General features: G+C 37.6%; 1 protein-coding gene across 7 annotated transcripts in view; it reads right to left on the bottom strand.

The window, feature by feature from the left end:
* Positions 1-22,065, bottom strand: part of CCDC138 (coiled-coil domain containing 138) — a gene marked incomplete at both ends in the record, with an annotated part of 133,592 nt that overhangs the window by 80,636 nt on the left and 30,891 nt on the right. For all 7 annotated transcript variants that reach the window (XM_084236033.1, XM_084236034.1, XM_084236035.1 and 4 more), the window contains 3 exons: positions 3,192-3,356; positions 7,650-7,757; positions 7,870-7,947. In XM_084236033.1, the coding sequence (XP_084092159.1) occupies positions 3,192-3,356; positions 7,650-7,757; positions 7,870-7,947 (351 nt within the window). The remainder of the gene's footprint in view (positions 1-3,191; positions 3,357-7,649; positions 7,758-7,869; positions 7,948-22,065) is intronic.

Below are 22,065 nucleotides of genomic sequence, written 5' to 3'. Positions count from 1 at the left end.
TGAAATGAATCAAAGAACTAAATTCAATAGCTAAAACTAAATAAGTAAGTAAAAACTCTTGGAAAAAACGAGGAAAAGTTTCAGGAAATTTAATTTGGCAATAATTTCTTTGCTATGATACCAAAAATACAGACAAGAAAAGAAATCTTCTTTTACCATGATGTGTAAGCTTTTTAATGTGCTGATGAATTTGGTTTGCTAGGTCTCTGGTGAGGATTTTTTTTTTTGCATAATGGTCTATAGTTTTTTTTTTTCTCCTATTTCTGGCATCAGGGTAATGCAGGCCTCAGAGAATGAGTTTCACTTTTTGAAGGTGTCTGAGGAAGACCTGGGGTGAGTTCTTTAAATGTTTGGGAGTGTCTTTCAGGGAAGCCTTTTGGTGCTTGACTTTTTGATTACTGATTCAATCTCTTTACTAGTTATTGGTAATAGAATTTCTGCTTCTTCACTCTTGGTAAACTGTGTTTCTAGGAATTTATCCTTTTCTTTGTAGGTTATCCAATTTGTTGGCACACAGCTTTTCAAAGTGTTCTTGAATTTTTATGCCTCTTTCATTTCTGATTTTAGTTACGTTTTCTCTTATCTAGTGACTTGTCAATTTTAAAAATCTTTTCAAAGATTCAACTCTTAGAGACATTAATCATTTTCAATTGCTTTTCTTCTTTTTTACCTTACAGCCACTTTATTTTTATTTATTTTGTGTGTTTATTAAACTAACTTTGGTTTACAATACTGTGTATGATTCAGAGGCACAGGTTCACACCTCTTCAGATATATGCTATGCTGTTTTTCTATTTTCTGTTATGTGTATCTGTAACCTTTATTATTTCCTTCCTTCTGCTTACTGAGTGTTTTTTCTTCTCTTGCTAGATCTTTGAAGTGTGAAGTTAGGTTGCTGGTTGAAATCTTTTTTCTTTTATAATGAAAGCATTAACAGATAAGCTTTCCTCATCATTGCTTTGGCTCCAACACATAAGATTTGCTTTTATTTTCACTTGTCTGAGCTATTTTCTAATTCCCTTTTTGATTTAGTCTTTGACTCACTGATTCTTCAAGAGTGTTTATTTTTCATGTATTTGTAGATTATACAGTTTTCCTTCTGTTACTGATTTCTATTTTCATTCCCCTGGGATCAGAAAATTTATACCATATAATATTCACCTTTTAAATTATGCTAAGATGTTGAGCTATGGTCTCTGTCCTAAATGATATTCCTTGTGCCTTTGAGATTAACATACATTCTCCTGTTATTCAATGCAGTATTCTGTATTCAAATTGATCTATATCATTGCTCAAGTGCTTTACTCATTCATGATCTTCTGTCTTGATGTTATATCCATTGTGGAATATGGGATACTAAAATGACCTAACAGCAACCCCATGTTTTTCTATTTATCTTTCTCATGAATTGTATATATCTACATATAACGCAGTTTGTTTTATAATTGAGGAATTCTGATGTTTTATGTATATTTAATATTCATCACTGATGAATTGATCCTTTAATCATGTCCTCTTTTGTCTCAGAATTCTAACAGCTTTTGGTTTAAAGTTGTCTGGTATTACTGTTGATATTTGCATGGACTATCTTTTTCCATCCTCTGTACTTTTAGACAACTTATGTTCTTAGATCTATAAGTCACTGTAGATAGCAAATACTTGATATTTAAAAACCTACTTAGCACATCTTAGACTTTTTGATTAGAATTTAACTTATTTATTACATTTAAAATAATTACTAACAGGGAAAGAGTTGCGACTGTCATTTTGTTGTGTTCTCTACGTACTGTAGCTTTTCTGTCCCTACTTCCTTCCTTACTACATTCCTTTATATTTCATTGATTTATTTTTGCAGTGACATGCTTTGATTTACTTCTACTTTTTTTTCATGTATACTTTGTGGTTACCACTGCAATTACGTACCTTAAAGTCAAAGGAATCTCTTTTAAAGTGATTAACTAAACTTCATTCATATACCAAAACTCTATTCCTTGACAGCTATTTATATTATTAATGTCACAAATCACACCTTTATATATAACCTCTACCACAGATTTAGTTATTTTAAATTCTATGCAAGAAATAAAATTGGATTAGTAACAGGGTAGTCCCCGGGAAAACAGGAGGTTCCAGGTTCCCAAAGGAGGGTGGAGCTAAGCAGGGAGGAGAAGCAGCTTGAGAGGAGACTGAGAAGAAAGGAAGAAGGATGAAGAGCAATGAGGAGACCTAAGGAGCACATGGAGCAGAGAGACATGTGAAGAAGCTATACTTGCTTCTTGGTCCTGGACTGTTTGAATCAGATGTGGGTGAGAGACCCTTTGGGGAGGTTAACAATGGCAGCTTTTATCTTGATTTTGATTTTGCTCTTTTCCTCTCAGACTTGTCTGGCTGTTTCTGACCCCTTTATATGAGCCTCCGCCCAAAGGTGCTTTAGACCTGTGGCAGGCTTTCAGGCCTTACTCTGGGCCAATCCCATTAGGGTGGACTTTTATCCACAAGAGGATGAGTAACTTTGGGTGCTTGAATTGGAAACTATATTCTTTGTCTTTTCTGTATTGTTCACTAATTATATTGAAGTTCCTTTCCATTAAAGGTCTTATATGCTTTGTCTTGATATGGCAGGTGGCAGAACCCACTTAGAGTGGGCAGGTTTGGGGTTCTGGGGTGCCCCCTCCCTACCCTGTATCATTGTGATCATTTATACTAACAACAAGTCATGAGTACCAATATCCAGATTAATGACTGCAGTTTAATAAATCTTTGTTAATGAAAAGTCCTTTGAAAATACACTTTTTATCTCTTCATGACAGAAGTAAGGTTGAAATGACATTAGTGGGGTTAGAATTCTAAAATTATGTGAATCAAGTCTTGTTCATATCACCAATTACTTGTTTAATTATAATACACAAATATTTTGCCTTCTTTGGAATGGGTTTTTAATTTCTACTATTATAGAAGAAATTATTATTATAGAAGAAATTATTCTATTATTATAGAAGAAATTCCCATTATGTTAAGAAAAGACAAATATGAATTAATTTTAATTATTAAATAAATCCTTCTAGAACCATTGGTTATAGTCAATTTTCTATCAAAACTACTCTCAGTATTTTTCTCTTATAAAATGTATCTTTTTTTATTTATATTCCTCATGGCTAATGAGTTATATATTTAAAATTAAAAAAACAAACCTTTACACACTTTTCCTGAATATCATTTCTCTGAGAAGGAAATTTGTGTAGTGGCTTTTCGCCATCTATTCCACATTCTTCATTTTTCAGTTTGCTCAGGTGATGATCTGAAATCCAGTCCATGAAGACAGTTAAAAGTTCATAAGCTTGTGCATTGAGTGGTACCTACATGGAAGAAGTAAAGTCAAACATGTATCATTTCCTACCCTCACAAAACAGCAAAGGCAAGCCTTAAATTTGTTATAATTTATCTAACATATCTAATTAATATATTGAATGGCAAAGCTTTTTCCAAGTAAAATCCCAAATCAAATACTTTCAATTAATATTTAAAACACAAATATCGGGGCCTCTCTGGTGGCACAAGGGGTTAAGTACCACACTATGAAGCAATCCGTAGGCTCTGCAGCATGAGTTTGATTCTGGGCCAGCCAGGAAGCAACCCACATGGCACGGCAGACCTCGCCTGTCTCCCTGCTACTCCCCTCAGCAGTGTATTTCAGTCAGTCTGCCTGTTCTGTTCCCTGCTCTGTCTCTGGTGAATCCTCTCACCTCCCCCTTCCACGTCTCTGGCCTGTACCCCAGTTCCTGTATGCATAAATAAATAAATCTTTAAAAAAAAAAACACACAAATGTTAGGTGAGAAAAAGGAATAAGTAAATTGAAAGAACTGAAACTTATTACCAAAATAGGGATTTTTCACAAAAATTGTTTATCCAAGTTTGCTAACACAGAAAAGTAAAACTGTCTTTAGCTTGAGAGCATTAACCACCATATTTACCAAATTTCAACATAAGTAAAGATTTCAAAAGTGAAATTCCACCATGGAATTTTCTTCTTCCTGAAAAAAATTCTTTTTTTGTCTTCTTAACATTCTATATATAAGATGTAATGATTTTTTTTTCTGGATATAAGCAAAATGCCTCAAAAATTATAAATTCAACAAAATTCATTTTAATATTGCTTCAAATCACTTTTATAGTAGGTTTGATTCAACATTTATCACACATATTCCTTAAGCAGGGAACTATGTTAGATTTAATTAGTTTTTGGAAAATCTGAAAAGAGAACTATAAAGGCAATTAATTAAAAAGCAATGTTAAGCAGATAGCAATCCATAAAAACAGAATCAGATTACTGAAAATGAAGTTACCACATTATTCTAAACAAGTAATTTTCATATAAGATTTTCAATTTTCTTCAAAGAGAAACTTCAGGTGAAAACTTCAATCATCTTGAGTATCTGAGTATAAATCCAAGTTATTTAAATTTTAAAACATTTTTTACCCTAGCACCCCCTTTTGTAAAACATGGAAGGCTATATGAAAGAGATATGTATACATGTGCAATGTTACTATTTACAACCATAAGAAATAAACCCCTGGACATATATAAAGCCTGGCAGAGAGGAGGGCAAGCAGGGCAGTGGCAGATCTAGGTCAGTTCTATTTGCAAAGGAAATCACAATGTCCAGGTTAATAGGAAGGCAGACCTTTGGCATGGAGCCCTCAAGAAAGTTGTATGAGTTGGAATTTCCACTCTTACTATGGTCCCTCTGTGCTACCTGGATATAGATGCAGAGGGTTTGGACAAGCATGATGGTGTGGCTGTGGTGGTCACTCTCATTATACATGGTTTCTACCTCCTCTGGCAGAACTCCTTGACAGCCTGCCCACCTTGGTAAAACACTCAGAGAACCTGCACTCTCACTGCAGGTAGCAGTAGAGGAGCAATTGCAGGCACACTTGTACAATTGCAGGCTGTGAGGTACTCTAGTCACTGAAGCAGTTTGGCTACTGGGTTCTGCTTTTCCACCTGCTTGATGAGATCCACAAATGAGGTGTAGAAATACTCAATTGTGAACCCAATGAAGTCCTGGAACATTACATTTTCTTTGCTCTTGGCAGACAATAAATTTAAGTACTATAATTCCTCACTGATACCCAACAGTACCTCCAAGTGGGAAAATCCAAAAGTTCAACAGAAGCTGTTTCCACTAGGCTTGGTCATGCACATGTACAAGTGGAGGTCCTTGACCTCCTGTTGATAAATGTCACCCCCAGCTTACTACATCCCCAGAACCAAAGGAACCAGCAGCTTCAGGACCAGAGGGTTCTGCACAGTAATCATACTGAGCCATGAAGGCTACATCATAAGCCAGACAGTTAATGGTTCAAAACACCAGCCCAGCAGTGGCTCCTGTTTATGCAGCTGGGGCTCCTCTATCACCATCTTTAAATATTGCTTTCAATTTATTTTATGTAAAGAACTATAGAATTTATCAAATTATTAAACCTCACAATGAGTTCTTTTTTTAAAGACATTTATTTATGCATATAAGAGCTGGGGTATAGGCCAGAGGTGGGGGGCGGGGTGAAAGGGTATCTCACCAGAGACAGAATGGGGAGCAGAACAGGCAGATGTACTGAAATACACTACTGAGGAGAGTAGTGAGCAAGGCAGAAGAAGTCTGCTGCACCATGTGGGTCACCTCCCTGGCCAGCCGGGGTATTGAATTCATGCCACAATGGCTGGCGATAGCTTGATGGTGCTGTCTTTAACCCCTGCGCCACCAAGGAGGCCCACAATGAGTTCTCACTACCTACCTACTGGAAAGGTCAAAATTAAAAAGACCAAAACCAGCAAATATTGGCAAGGCTATGGAGCAACCAGAGCATTCATAAATTGCTAATAGGTATACAAAATTGTACAACCACTTTTGAAAACTGGCAGTTTTGTAAAAAGCTACATATACATTACCTTAAGGCTCAGAAGTTGCAGTCTTATATATATTTCCAAGAGGAATAAAAATACATGTCAACAAAAACTCTTGTACACAAATGTTCCTAGCAGTTTTATTCATTTTTTTTTAAAGATTTATTTATGCATACAAGAACTGGGGTACAGGCCAGAGGTGCGGGTGTGAGAGGATTCACCAGAGACAGAGCAGGGAGCAGAACAGGCAGACTGACTGAAATACACTGCTGAGGGGAACAGCGGGCGAGACAGGAGAGGTCTGCCGCGCAAGAGGTCTCCCTGTCCGGCTGGGATTGAACCCGCGCTGCAGTGGCTACAGACAGCTTCATAGCACTGCATTCAACTGCCTGCGCCACCAGGAAGGTCCCCTTACCAGTTTTATTTATAATAAATAAAACCTGAAATAGCCTAGGTGTCTACCAAAGAATGGATAAACAGTCATATTTTCATACAACGGAATACTACTGAGCAATACAAGAAAACAAAGGACTGATATACCAAATGTTATGATGAGAAAAATACACAAATGAGTACAAATTATATCATTCCATTGACAGACGCTCTAGACTAGGCAAAATTAATCTGTGGTGATAAAAATCAGATCAACAACTACTTCTTTTTTTTTTTTTAAAGATTTATTTATTTATTCATACAAGCACTGGGTACAGTCAGAAGCACGGGAGGGTGAGAGAATTCACCAGAGCCAGAGCAGGGAGCAGAGCAGGCAGACTGACAAAGTACACTGCTGAGGGGAGGAGCGGGTGGCAGGAGAGGTCCGCACGCCATGTGGGACCCTCGCCCAGCAGCAGGGGATCGAACCGGTACTGCAGAGGCCACGGGCAGCTTCGCAGCCCAGCGCTCAACCGCTACGCCACTAGGGAGGCCCAACAACTACTTCTTGCAGGAAAGAACTGAGAAGGGGCATGAGGGAACTTTCAAGGGTTATGAAAATATTCTTTATGCAGTTGTAAATTAGATGAGTGTAGGCATTTGTGAAAATGGATTAAAATGTACACTTAAGGATCTATGCACTGTGTTATTTTAAGTAACTTATTTATATAATTTATTCTTCAGAGTGAAGAAAGTTCTTAGGTTAAAAAAAGTAAGCAGAGAGCATTCAATGATGGACCATAGTCTTGATTAAAAAAAATTAAATCAAATGCTTATAAAATCTCAAAATACACTAAAAAATAACCCTGATATTAACCTTAAGTAAGGTCTTGTGATTTTTCAATTACTGTACCTGAAATACTGCTGCAACATTTTATTTTGTTCTAGCATACAAAAGCATGTTTGAAATATTCTAGAGGGCCTTCCTGGTGACCTAGGGATTAAGTCTCAGCACTATTACTGCTACAGCTGGAGCTCAATCCCCAGCCAAGAAGCTAACCCACTTATGGCACAGTAGACCTCTCCAGTCTCACACACTGCTACCCTTAGGAGTATATTTCAGTAAATCTGCCTGTTCTGCTCCCCACTCTCTTTCTGGTGAATCCTCTCACCCAGCCCCTACACCTCTTGCCTATACCCCATTTCTTCTACACAAAACAAAAAACAAAATGAAATATTCTAGAGCTATTTCTCTGAAAAGGAATTATGGTGAATCCCTCAATATCAAAAAGAATGTTTGCTATGAGAAAGAAAAAATTAAAGAACAAATTTTCCTAACTTCCCACTAGAAAATTTTTAATCATATCATACCTTGTAAGTTTTTGAAACCGGTACTTTTTCTTGCTTTAAATTTTTTATTTCATGAGCAGCATGAGAATTTCCTTTCAATCTCTGTATTGTCATGAACTCATACTTCCTCTGCAATAGTACATATACATCAAATAAAAGACAATTATATCGAAAATGAGAAAATCCAAAGGCAATCATTTTCAAATTCAGTTGTGCTGCAAGAGAACATCAGGCAACTTACCTGTAAATTATCTAAACGAGCTTGGACTCTTTTTGCCTGAATCTCCATCTTCCTGTTTTCTTCACTTACTTCATTTAACTAAAGTAGAAAAAAGTTAGATATTTCAATATAAACCTTAACCCGATTTCACACTAAAGATTTCTCAAATAACCTACTACCTTACCCAGTCTGCATGCCAATCATGTAATGAAATAGAGAGCATTCACGATTAAAGATTCAAATCACAATCATAGTTAAAATCACATTTATCTTTAAAACATTAATGGTACTGGGCCTCCCAGTGGCACTAAAGCTAAAGTCTCAGCTCTGTAAAATTATTACCAGCCACTGTGGCATGAGTTCAATCACCAGCCAGGGAGCTAACCCACATGACACAGCAGACCTCTCCTGTCTTGCCAGCTGCTCTCCTCAGCAGTGTATCTCAGAAGATCCACCTGTCCTGCTCCCCACTCTGTCTCTGGCGAATCCTCTCACACCCTGTACCTCTGGCCTATGCCCCAGTTCTTGTATGCATAAATAAAAATAAATCTAAAAAAATAAATTAACAGTATTTATAACAGTTTACTTCATCCTATAAAAAATTTGCAAGTCTCCTGACAATTCAAAAGTATACCTTTTTTTTTTAAAGATTTATTTATTTATTTATACAAGCACTGGGTACAGTCAGAAGTGCAGGAGGGTGAGAGAATTCACCAGAGCCAGAGCAGGGAGCAGAACAGGCAGACTAGCACACTGCTGAGGGTAGAGCAGCGGGTGTGGCAGGAGAAGTCTGCGCGCCACATGGGACCCTCGCTGGTGGCCAGGGATCCAACCGGCGCTGCAGAGGCTGCGGGCAGCTCCGCAGCCCAGCACTCAACCGGTGCACCACTGGGGAGGCCCTCAAAAGTATACATTTTAAGGGCAACTTCATTGAGCTTTTCAGTATACACACACACACACACACACACACACACACAGACGTCTTTTCTTTAGATTTATTCCAGAACAGCTAATATTATTTGATGATACTATCATATCTTTCAATAAATTACATTTCCATTTGATTGTTAACATGTAGAAATAGACTTGATCTTTGTATACTGAATAGATATGATTTTTCTCCTTTTCTCAAATGTGTTAAACCACCATTGTACTTTTTGACTAAATCCACTAAATTTGTATTATCCTTTTAAAATACGGCTAGATTTGACTTACTCATATTCAAAAGTTTTGTATCTATATTCATGAGAAATTATTTTGCACATTTTTCTTATAATGTTTTGATAGCATTAGTTTTGATGTTAGGCTGGCCTCATACAAGTAGAAAGTTTTGTCCCTTTTTCTACTTATGTTTAAAGAACATGATTATTTCCTCTTAAAAAGTCTGTTTCTTCCTTGAAGGGAAGGTAGCTTATGTTTCTTTGGCCACTTTTAAGATTTTTATCTTTATCTCAAGTTTTCAACTATAAAAATAACCTAATCAAAAAATGGGTACATCTAAATAGACACCTCTCCCATATACACACAGAGCAAAGGGGGAAAGGCCCCAATATATTGTGGTGGAGGATTATGGAAGCTTTGATGGTGGGTATGGTGTAATATATATCTAAAGAAGTATGAACCTATACCTCTAAATCCTACAATGTTATAAAGGGAAAGTACATAAATTAAAAAAAAAAGGTATATAGATGACAAACATACACATGAAAAAATGTTCATTATCACAAAAATGCAAATCAAAATCATAGTGGGGAAAAGCAAAGACATGGCAGAAAAGTTCTCTAGTAGCAAACTTTCCTCCACTTACAACTAAAAAAGCAAGCATAACCTACACATCTACCTAACCACCAGCATCACTGGATTGACCCAACCATCTTTCTCCGAGACAAGTGTTCTGTTATTCACTAAGGTTTCAGAGCAGGGAGATGGGAGAACACTGATGTCCATTCCTGATGAACAGATCTGGGGAAGGCTTACCCTGGAAGACATAGTGGACTTTCTGCAGTGTGAAATAATATATTGCTTCCTGACTGAGCCCTAAGATCAATCAGTCCCTGAGTACTGATGTCTGGTTACAGTGTAAGCAACAGCAGAGCACCATCGCCCCAGATTTTCTTCTGAAGTCAGAGAGAAACCACAGAGTCCCATGATACTAAAATGGAGACCTTGAAATAGGCACAGAACGTGAAGAAAAACTTAGTCTACTCAGAGTCAGAAACAGTGGTACAAACATCCCAGTCTAGTACACCCTTTCCACTCAAGACTGCCAACATTTACTCAAGACATATGGACTTCCACAAACCCACAATGTTCCCTTCCACCAGCCTGATGAACAAAGAGGACCCAAAAGTAAAGCCAGAGCATCATTACCACTGGGGTTAAAGAAGAGCGTGTGATAAAAGAAACAACTCAAGACAACACAACATAAAAAGTGGTAATGGAGCTGAGTCCAAGTCTTACGACTCAAATTGGAGGAGCTAACAGAAAAGAGTTCAGAATTACAATCACGAGAATGCAAAATGAAGTTCAAGACTTTCAGGGGCCTTCCTGGTGGCACAGGGGTTAAAGTCAGCACTGTCAGGCTACTGGCAGCCACTGCAGCATGAATTCAATCCCTGGCCTGGGAACTAACCCACATAGTGAGGCAGACCTCTCCTGTCTCGCCTGCTGCTCCCCTCAGCAGTGTATTCCAGTAGATCTGCCTGTTCTGCTCCCTGCTCTGTCTGTGGTGAATCCTCTTACCTCCCGCAACTCTGGCCTACACCCCAGTTCTTGTAATGCATAAATTAAAAAAAAAACTAAAAAAAAAAACTTTAAAACACAGAAAAGTAGCTTCATGACAGCAAAAAAGATATATTTAGAAACAACAGGAATTCTTCACCAACAAATTGAAGCAATTTTAGCAATTTTAAAAACTCAAGTTCAAATGATGAATATGAGAAATACAATGAACTGAAAATACTCTCAAGGAACGACTTTAAGTAACAGAAGAAAAAAATGTACAAATAAGTCAAATAAGATTTAGGAACAATGAAGAAACTATGACAATACCAGACTCCATTAAAGTGGAAACATAAGTATAATGGATGCCCCTGAAAAAATAGAAAAGGGAGCAGAGACCTTTCAAGGAAATAATAATTGAGAACATTACAAATCTAAGTAAAGAACTAACAATAGACAACCAAGTAGCAGACAGAATACCTAATTTTCTAAAGGTGAAATATATCATGAAATTATCAAAGGACAACAATAAAGAAAAAAATACTAAATGCTGCTAAGGGGAAAAAAAGTAACATACAAAAAGGTACCTTGATCGGGCTTTCTTCAGATTTTATGACAGTAATCCTAGAGACTAGGACAGAATGGAACGGCATAATCACAAATCTAAAAATTAAAAATTCCAGCCAAGAATACTCTAACCTGCAAAACTATCATTCAAATGTGATGGAAAAATTAAGGTTTTCCTAGACAAATGAAAACCAATATTCTTTATCACTTCCAGTCCTCCTCTAAAAGAAATGCTGGAAAAAGTTCTACAGGGAAAGAAAATAGTAAAAAAACAAAAGCTCTTGAGCAAAGTGCTAAACAGAAACCCAAAATCAGAAACATAAACAAGAACAATAAAATACTTACAACAGGCCTCCCTGGTGGCGCAAGGGGTTGAGACGCAAACTATGAAGTTTTTCGCAGCCACTACAGCACGAGTTCGATCCCCCAGCTGACTGGGGAGCAACCCACATGGCGCAGCAGACCTCTCCTGACTCACCTGCTGCTCCCCTCAGCAGTATACTTCGGTCCATCTGCCTGTTCTGTTCCCCACTCCGACTCTGGTGAATCCTCTCACCCCCACACCTCTGGCTTGTACCCCAGCTCTTGTATGCATAAACAAATAAATCTTTAAAAAAAATATATTTACAACAAAATATTAAAGGTAAGGATGAATGAAACAATCTGTTTAATCAAATTATAACATGTCGATAATAGCACAAAAAAGACTACTCTAGAGCTTCCCTGGCAGCACAGGGGTTAAAGTCTCAGTGCTATCGCCAGCCACTGCAACTGAGTTCGAGCTGGCCAGGGAGCTAATCCACATGGCACAGCAGACCTCTCCTGTTTCACCAGCTCAGCAGTGTATTTCAGTGGATCTGCCTGTTGTGCTTCCCACTCTGTCTCCGGTGAATCCTCCCACCCCCTGCACTTCTGACCTACACCTCTGCTCTTATCTGCTCTTTTTAATAAATAAAAATAATTTATTAAATAAATAAATAAATAAATATGAATAAATAATTTATTTAATAAATAAAAATAATTTATTTTTATTTACAACAACAACAATGATAAAACAAGGGGAAAAAAGATAGAATGGCAGGATGAAATAGACAGCTTCAACAGAACAAAAAGCTAGAACAAAAGCTAGAACAAAAGCTCAAGACCAGATGGCTTCACCAGTGAATTCCATCATACCAGAAGAAAGGACAAATATATATCCTTCACAAACACTTCAAAAAAAAGGGAAGAGGGGCAAAAACTGCCAAACACATTGATGAAGCCAACATTATCTTGATCCCAAAACCAAATACATAGAAAAACTATAAACCAGTGTCACTGAGGAACACAGATGCAAATTCCACAACAAAATCTTGGCAAATAGAATACAGCAAATATTAAGTGAATCATCCATTATGACAAACTAGGATTCATTTCAGAGATGTGAGGTTAGTTTAACATATGCAAATAAATCAATGTTGTTCATCACAAAAACAAAAAGTTAAAAATCACATGATCATATCAATAGATACTGAAAAAGCATTCAATAAGATTGAACCACTTATTATAAAAACACTCATAAAACAGTAATAAAATGAACTTATCTCAAAATAATAAAGGCCATGTATGTGACAAACCCACAAGGAGCATCATACTCACTGACTAAAAACTGAAAGCATTTTCTCTAAGACAGAGAACAAGGCAAAGGATGCCCACTTTTACAACTACTGTTCAACACAGTACTGAAAGTCCTAGCCAGAGCTATCAGGCAAGAAAAAGAAATAAAAGGAATCTATGTTTGAAAAGAAGTGAAACTATCACTGTTCACAGGCAAGATAATATACATAGAAAATCCAAAAGACTCAACCAAAAAAGTGCTATCGAATCAATATGCAAAAAATCTGTAACATTTCTATATGAGAACAAATAATTACAAGAGCAATTAAGAAAACAATCCCACTTCACATTGCATCAAAATAGATGAAATGGCTAGGAATAAACCTATAAAAAAAAAAGATGTGGGGCCTCCCCGGTGGCGCAGCGGTTGAGCGCTGGGTTGCGAGACTGCGCGCGGCCTCTGCGGCGCCAGTTCGATCCCCGGCTGCTCCCCGGCCACCAGAGGAGGGTCCCACATGGCGTGCAGACCTCTCCTGCCGCCCGCTGCTCCCCTCAGCAGTGTACTTCGGTCCTTCTGCCTGCTCTGCTCCCCGCTCTGGCTCTGGTGAATTCTCTCACCCTCCCGCGCTTCTGACTGTACCCAGTGCATGTATAAACAAAAAACAAACAAACAAACCAGCAAACAAATAAATAAAGCATGCCTCTATTAAAAAAAAAAAAATGTTTAAAAAAAAAAAAAAAAAGATGTGAAGGGCTTGTACACTGAAAACTATAAGACACTGTCAAAGAAATCAAAAGAAGACACAAAGATATGAAGGGATAACCTATGTTCATGAATTGGATGAATAAACATTGATAAAATGGCCATATGAGCTAAAGCAATTTACAGATTCAACCGCAAAATCCTAGTGACATTCTTCAAGGATTTAGTAAAAACAATTTTAAAGTATATATAGAATGAGAAAAGACACCAAATAGCTAAAATAATCCTTAGAAAAAAAGAAGAAAATTGGAGGTATCACAATACCTAATATCAAACTATAATTCACAGGAATAGTAATCAAAAAAAAAAAGGTACAGTATTGTAACAAAAACAGAAACACAAAGTAAAGTAACAGGATAGAAAGCCCAAAAATAAAACCCACAGACACAGGGACAGTTAATCTTTGACAAAGGAGTCATGTCCATACAATGAAGAAAAGAAAGTCTCTTTAATGAAAAAAGGAAAGCCATTTTAATGGAAAACTTGAACAATCACCTGCAACAAAAGAAACCAAATGATAACTATACTCAAAACTTAGTTCAAAATGGATTACAGACTTGGTCATAAGACCTGAAATCATAACATACATGAAAGAAAACACAAGAAATACATTTCTGGACATGAATCGCAGAGATGTATATGGGGATGCAACTTTAATGACAAGGGGAAAACAAAAGGTAAGCAATGATGGTGAGTAGATATTTGCTCATCACACATCTGACAAAGTGTTAAATTTCTGACATATAACACCATAGCAAAAACTAACAAACGACCTAACCAAAAAATGGACAGAAGACTTAAATAGCTATTTCTCCAAAGAAAACAGTCAGATGAACTACACGTACATGAAAAAATACTCAACACAACTTCTTATAAAGGAAATGTAAATTAAAGACACAATGAGATTTCCTTTTATTCCTCTGAGAATGCCCTTTTTCAAAAAGACTGGAAACAAAAACTGCTGGTGCAGATGTGGCACAAAAGGAACACTCATCCACTATCAGTGGGAATGTAATTTGGTACAGCCTCCATAGAAAATGGCATAGCGATTACTCAAAAAATAAAAATGGAAATAACATACGATCCAGTAATACCACAGTTACGTACTTACCCAAGGAGCATAAAAGCACTAATGCAAAGAGACTTATGCAGACCTAATTCACTGCAGCATTATTCATAATAGCCAAGTTACAGAACCAACCTAAGTACCCATCCACTCAGTGCATTAAAACTTAGCTGTTTTTAAAAAAAAAATGAACACACCAATAACATGGTTGAGTAAACACGCCCAGGTTTACTTCTCTCCTAAAACTTCTGCAAAAAAAAAAAAAAAGGAGAAACTGTTACAAGCACCCAGAAAAACCAGGCTCTTCGAAGTGGACATCAGACCGTCTACAAGGAGCTGGAGAAGACGACTTTCAGTAGATATCTGGCATCTCAACTAACTGCAGCTGCTACTGCACCACTGCCGCTGCAGCTGCCATTGCAGGCACAGCAACTGCCACTGCAGAAACCCAACTGGACCCAACCCTGGGCTCTCAGCCATCTCAACTACACTGGAAAACATCAAAGACTTCTAGTTACCCACAGGTGAGAAATTGTGACCCCAACACTCTCAGCCTGCATCCTGGGAGAGAACAAAACCTGAACTGCAAGAGTTCCTTTTTCTTCTCTCCTCAGAGATGCACCCAGGAGGGACTTGAACAGCAGGGCTCAGAGGCACAAACCACTTAATCTCCCAGTGCCACACACCAGCCAGGCTCCTGGAAGGGGTGCAAATTTTGTCATTTTTTTTTTTCTTTTTCCTTTATCAATGGGTCTTTTACCCTCTCTATAGCTCACGTTTCTTTTTTCTTTTGGGAGGTTGTTTTTTTTTCATCCCAGACACCTCAAAGGAGAGAGCAGACCCTGGGAAGACTATCCCACTCAGCCTTAAGCCAAACACCCCCCACCACCCCTCCAGTGGACTAGAGTAAAACAGTGGACACCAGCTCCTTGGGAGCCAACAGAGTCCTGAGTGGCAATTCTTGCCCCCTTTTTTACTTTTTCCCTCTTTTTATCTTTCTTGTTTTTGTTTTTTGCTATTTTTCTTTTTTCTCCTCATTATCATTATCATTAATTTTTTCTTTTCCTTTCCTTCCCCTTCTTCCTCTTCTCTGTCTCTTGCTTGCTTCTTTTTTTCTCTCATTTCTCTCTTCTTTTTTATTTCCTTGTCATTCTTCCCTTTTTTATTATTTCTTCTTTCTTTCTTTCTGCTCTCCCAAGCCACAACCAAGAGGGACCTAGCAGTTCAATGCAGAAATACATCCCACTCAGCCAGCAGGCACCTCCCAGTGGATTGGGCCTCAGCTTGTGCCTGGTGGTGCAGCGCTCCACAGGAGACTCTTAACTACCCCAGGCTGAAAGGTTGGGTCTGATCCTATGTAGTGGGGGGCTGGGAGGCAGGGGCTCTTGAGGCAAATGACAGCTCACAAAAATATCTGCCACAGTAGAAGTGTACCTAATTGAGAGCTACAGGAATCCCCCACTCCTAAGGCCCACCCACCCCAGTATTCTGGGATACCCAGCTCCAGGAGACCCTGGAAGAGCCACCACTGACATCAACTGTCTGGCAGATGTGGGAACTGCAGGAACCCCCAACTCCCAAGTATGGTAGCCCAAACCCTCTGGGAATAGTGACTGGATGTCCCATCTGCATCAGCAGTGGTCTAGTTGAAGAAAGTGGAGGGGGAAGCTGTAAGAACCCCCGCCCCTAACTCTACTCACCAGCCACAGTGGCCCAGGCACTAGGCAGATACAACCATAATCCAGCAAGAGAACTCAGAAATCATGCCCACCAGCACCAATGGTACTGGGGAACTATGAATAGAGGAAACAAAAGGCAAACAATGGGAAGAAAGAAAAACAGAAGATATCACAAGCCCTCCTGGGAACAACACACCACAGAAAGAAAGTCAACCTCTAGTACACAATAATACGAATGCAATAATACGAACACAGAAGAATATTTCTGCCTGACAGATAAAGAATTCAGAATTGCTATAATGAAAACACTTAAAAGATTTAAGAGAAAATGCAGAAAGGGAAAAGAATATAACCAACAAACTGAGAAAGAAGAACAAATCCCTAAAGAAGAAAATAAAGGAACTATAGGTTGTCAAAAGTTTAGTGGAGGAGCTAAGGAATTTTGGGGAAAGTCACGAAAACAGAATACAAATGGAAAAACTAATCCATACTCTCAAATATACAGATATAAAAGGAACCAAAAAAGAAAAGAGAGGTATGGAAAAACAATGAAGAAACACGTCAAGAACAAACTGACATCATGAGGAAAGGAAATACCTGAGTCATACAAATCCCAGAAAGTCAATAGAAAGACAAATGAACTGCGAAACTATTCGAAGAAATTACTGAAGAGAACATCCCAAACATGAAGAAGGAAATGAAAATAGACATACAGGAAGCTAGAAGAACACCAAATTACCATAATGTAAGAAAGACTACGCAAAAGACAAAACAGTAAAGTTCCCAAGAGTCCAAGACAAGGAAATAACAATGAAATTGATGAGGAGGAAAGAAATAGATAACCTATAAAAGAAAACCAATTAGGCTGACATCCTATGTCTCTGAAGAAACACTATGGGCAAGAAGTGAATGGAGTGACCTATTCAAAAAAAGTTCAAGACAAAAAATGCCAATCAGAATACTTTTCCAAACAAAGCTCTCCTTCCTCTACGAGGGAAAAATAAGGACCTTGTCAAGACAGAAAAAATCTTCAGAAATTCGTTATCACTAATGAATTTCCACACTCCAAAAAAATGTTACAAGAAGCCCTAAAGCCAAAACCAACAAAGGAATGAATAGGAAAAACAGGAAAAGATAAGAAATAGAACCACAAAATGATAAACAAAATGGCAAGTATAGACTCAAATGTATCAATAATAACTCTACATGGACTATACTCATCAATAAAAACACACAGGGAAAAAGGCTGGATTAAAAAACAGAATTCAACCTTCTGTTCTCTCCAGAAAACACATTTAACTGGAAAATATAAACATAAATTGAAAGTAAAAGTTTGGAAAAACAATTCTACAAGCAAATGGACCACAAAAGAAGGCAGGAACAGCCATACCTACATCAAATAACATAGACTTCAAACTAATAAAGGTGAAGAGACATAGATGGTTACTACATTATGATCAAGGGGACAGTACACCAGAAAGATATAGCACTCATCAACATATATTCACCAAATAAAGGAGCACCAAAATATATTAGACAATTATTATCATCTCTGAAAACAGACATTACAAAAAAATACTTATGAAGGAGACTTCAATAACCTACTCTCAACCAACAGACAGATCAATGATACAAAAAATAAATAAGGATATATTATAGCCCTAAAAAAGAACTAAACCTCATGGGCTTAACAGATATCTATAAAACACTGCGCCCCCAAAAATGTGACTACACATTTCTCTCAAGTGCATAAGGATCATTCTCCAGGATTGATCACATATTGGGCCACAAGACAAACATCAACAGATAAATGAAGATCAAGATCATATCAGTGTCTTCTCTGACCATACAGGCATCAAACTAGAAATCAATAACAAAGAGAAAGGAACCCTTCCATTTCATGGAGATTGAACCCCAGGAAGACCACTGGATTAATGAGATAAAAAAAGAAATTTAAAAATACCCTGCAACGAATGTATGGGACGCAGCAAAAATGTATGGGACAAATGTATGGGACGCAGCAAAAACAGTAATAAGAGGAAAGGATATTGCAATACAGGACCACACCAAGAAATAAGAAAGAACTCAAAGAAACAACCTAATCTCCCATCTCAAAGAACAAGAAAAAGAACAACAAAAAAACTCAAAGCCAGGGCCTCCCTGATAATTCAGCAGTTAAAGACAGAGCACTATCAAGCTATTGCCAGCCACTGCAACATAAGTTCAATCCTCAGCCAGGGAGATAACCCAAATGGCACAGCAGACCTTACCTGCTGCTCCCCTCAGGAGTGTATTTCAGTAGATCTCCCTGTTCTGCTCCACACTCCGTTTCTGGTGAATCCTCTCACTCCCTCACACACATACCTCTGGCCTACACTCCATTTCTTCTATGCAAAATAAATAAATCTTTTTTTTTTTTTTTCTCCCCACCCTCTAAAAAGAGAGAAAGAAATCCAAGAGCATGTGGTTAAGTCATGCTTCCCTGTGGCATTTTTTTCAGGGAACTTTGGTGTTTAGGCAAAGATCTTTCTTCACATCTGACCTGACACAGGATACAGGCCAGAGAATCTGGGCCCCCAGGAATGAGTGATTGGCATGACCCTTTGATAAACTTCTTGATTATCAGTTGCCTGAGGGAGTGCATAGCATTCAGGTTAGAATTAAGAGAGTTGGCTGAGTCTGAAAGATGGATAATGTGTGACATTGATTAGGATAGCATGTGACATTGATCCTCTTGTGTTAACAAGGCTGACAGTTTGCTGGAGAATTCTCTGACAACTCCTTTTCTGGGACAATTGTCATTATTATGACCTTCCTACAGAGAGGTCACTGGCCAGGTTTATGGGGATAATGACCAAGAGGTGGAAATAGTGGGGGTGGACTGGGTCAGAAAATGGATTAAACTCTTTATTTTTCTGTTTTCTGTCAACAACCTCCTGAAGAAGAGCACAGGACTCACCATGTAAACAGACTTACTGTCTTTTAAAAGCTCTTATTCAACAAGTTATTTAATTTTTTAAAGATGCCACTGCAAATACAGATGGAAGAAAGACAGAAATACGAGTCTTGGGCCTGGTGTCTATATTTCATCAGTTTTTTTTTTTTTTATAAATTTTATTGTTACATTCCCCAAACAATTGCAGCCCCCCCATTCTGACCCCAATCCCTCCCCTCCCGCCCCGCCCCCCTAAAAGTGTCTCTGGTTCATAGTTTTTTGTTGATTTTGATTTTCACTTTCTTATATTCATTTTCCTGGTCCCTTATTTAAGTTTTCTAGATTCCTGCTATGAGTGAGACCATCCGGTATTTTTCTTTTCCTTTTTGGCTTATTTCGCTGAGCATGATCCCTTCCAGCGCCATCCATGTTGCTGCAAATTGCATGTGTTTATCTTTTTTGAATGCTGAGTAATATTCCATGGTATATATGTACCACATCTTCTTGATCCAGTCATCTATTTTTGGGCATTTGGGTTGTTTCCAAAGCTTAGCTATTGTAAACAGTGCTGCTATAAACATAGGGGTGCAGGTGTTCTTTGGAGTTGATGTTTCCGTGTCCTTTGGGTAAATACCTAGGAGTGGAATTGCTGGATCATATGGAAGCTCTATGTTTAGTAGGTCCAGAAATCTCCACACAGCTTTCCACAGTGGTTGGACCAGTTTGCACTCCCACCAACAGTGCAGAAGAGTTCCTTTTTCTCCACACCCTCGCCAACATTTGTTGTTGCTAGTTTTTTTAATATGTGCCATTCTCACTGGTGTAAGATGGTATCTCATGGTAGTTTTGATTTGCATTTCCCTGATGACAAGTGATGTTGAACATTTTTTCATATGCCTGTTGGCCATTTGCATTTCCTCTTCAGAGAAGTTTCTTTTTAGCTCTTCTGCCCATTTTTTGACTGGATTATTTTCTTTGTTGTTGTTGAGTCTCCTCATCTCTTTGCAGATTTTTGTGATCAGTCCTTTATCATTAGTGTTGTGTGCAAAAATGTTCTCCCAGTCAGTGGGGTTTCTCTTTGTTTTTGTTATTGTCTCTTTTGCTGTGCAAAAGCTCTTTAATTTGATGTAGTCCCAGCTGTTTATCTTTGCCTTCACTATCACTGCTTTGGGTGATGTGTCTGTAAAGATGTCTTTGATGTGCAAATCACGTAGTGTTTTGCCTATATTTCCTTCTATATAAAATAAATAAATCTTAAAAAAAAAAACAACCCTCAAAATCCAGTAGAAGAAAGGAAATAATAAAAATTCAAACAGAAATAAATGAAATAGAAATTTAAAAAAAAATCAAAAGATAAATGAAACCAAAAGCTGGTTCTTTGAAAAAATAAACAAAATAGACAAACCTCTAGCCAGATTCACAAAGAAAAAACATAAGAAAACCCAAATAAATAATCATAAATGAAAGAGGAGAAATTACAACAGACACAGAAATTCAAAGAATAATCAGAGATTACTATGAACATTTAAATGCAAACAAGTTCAACAATCTAGAAAAGATGGTCAAATTCCTTGAATGATATAATCATCCAAAGCTAGATAAAGAAGAAATAGAACACCTAAACAGAACAATTACAAGCAGTGAAATTGAAACAGTAATCAAAACAAAAGCCCAGGATAATGGCTTCACCACCATGATATTTATTACAGGGGCACATGGATGGTTCAATATTCGAAAATCAATTAATATAATATAACACATCAACAAAACGAAAAATAAAAACCATATGATCATATCAATAGATGCTGAGAAAGCATTTGACAAATGCTTTATGATGCATTTGTCATCCATTTATGACAAAGTTCTTCAAAATTCTTGGGCTGAAGGAACATACTTTAACATAATAAAAGCCATATATGACAAACCCAGACAGTATCATTCTCTATGGTGAAATGCTGAAAGCTTCCCTAAGATCTGGAACAAGACAAGGATGTCCACTCTTACCACTGCTTTTCAGTGGTAAGAGGACTGAAAGTCCTAGCCAGAGCAATAAGGCAAGAGAAAGACATACAAGGAATCCAAATAGGGAAATAAGTAAAACTATCACTTTTTTGCAGACTATATGATAATATACATAGGAAACCCTAAAAACTCTATAAAAAACTAATTAAAATAATAAACCAGTTTAGTAAAGTAGCAGGATACAAAATCAACACGTAAAAATCAGTAGCCTTCTTATATACAAAAAAATCAGTCTGCAGAAGAAGAAATTTTAAAATACCATCCCATTTACAACTGGACCAAAAAAAAAAAAAAATCAAACACCTGGTAATAAACCTAACAAAGAAGGGGAAAGACCTCTACAAAGAAAATTACAAAACACTGTTAAAAGAAATAGAAGACACAAAGAAATGGAAAGACATCCCCTCTTCATCCCTCTTCATGGATTGGAAGAAGTAACATTATCAAAATGTCCATCCTACCCAAAGCAATTTACAGATTCAACACTATTCCAATAAAATCTCAATGGCATTCTTCAAAGAAATAGAACAAATATTGATGAAAATCATATGGAATCAGGGACCGCCCTGGCAGCACAAGGGGTTAAGTCACAACACTATGAAGCTATCCACAGCCACTGCAGCACAAGTTTGAGCCCCAGCCCGGGAGGTGACCTATATGGTGCAGCAGACCTTTCCTTTCTGGCTTGCTGCTCCCCTCAGCAGTGTATTTCAATAGATCTGCCTGTTCTGCTCCCCACTCTGTCTCACCCTCAGCCCCATACCTCCGGCCTGCACCCCAGCTCTTATTTGCATAAATAAATAAATAAATCTTTAAAAAAAGAGGAAAGAAAATTATATGGATCAAGAAGATGTGGTGTATACATATA

The sequence above is a fragment of the Talpa europaea genome (genome assembly GCF_964194135.1).
Source record: "Talpa europaea genome assembly, chromosome: 6".
NCBI lineage: Eukaryota > Metazoa > Chordata > Mammalia > Eulipotyphla > Talpidae > Talpa > Talpa europaea.
Note: the sequence above shows the minus strand (reverse complement) of the source record. Positions and strands in the feature narration are given on the sequence as shown.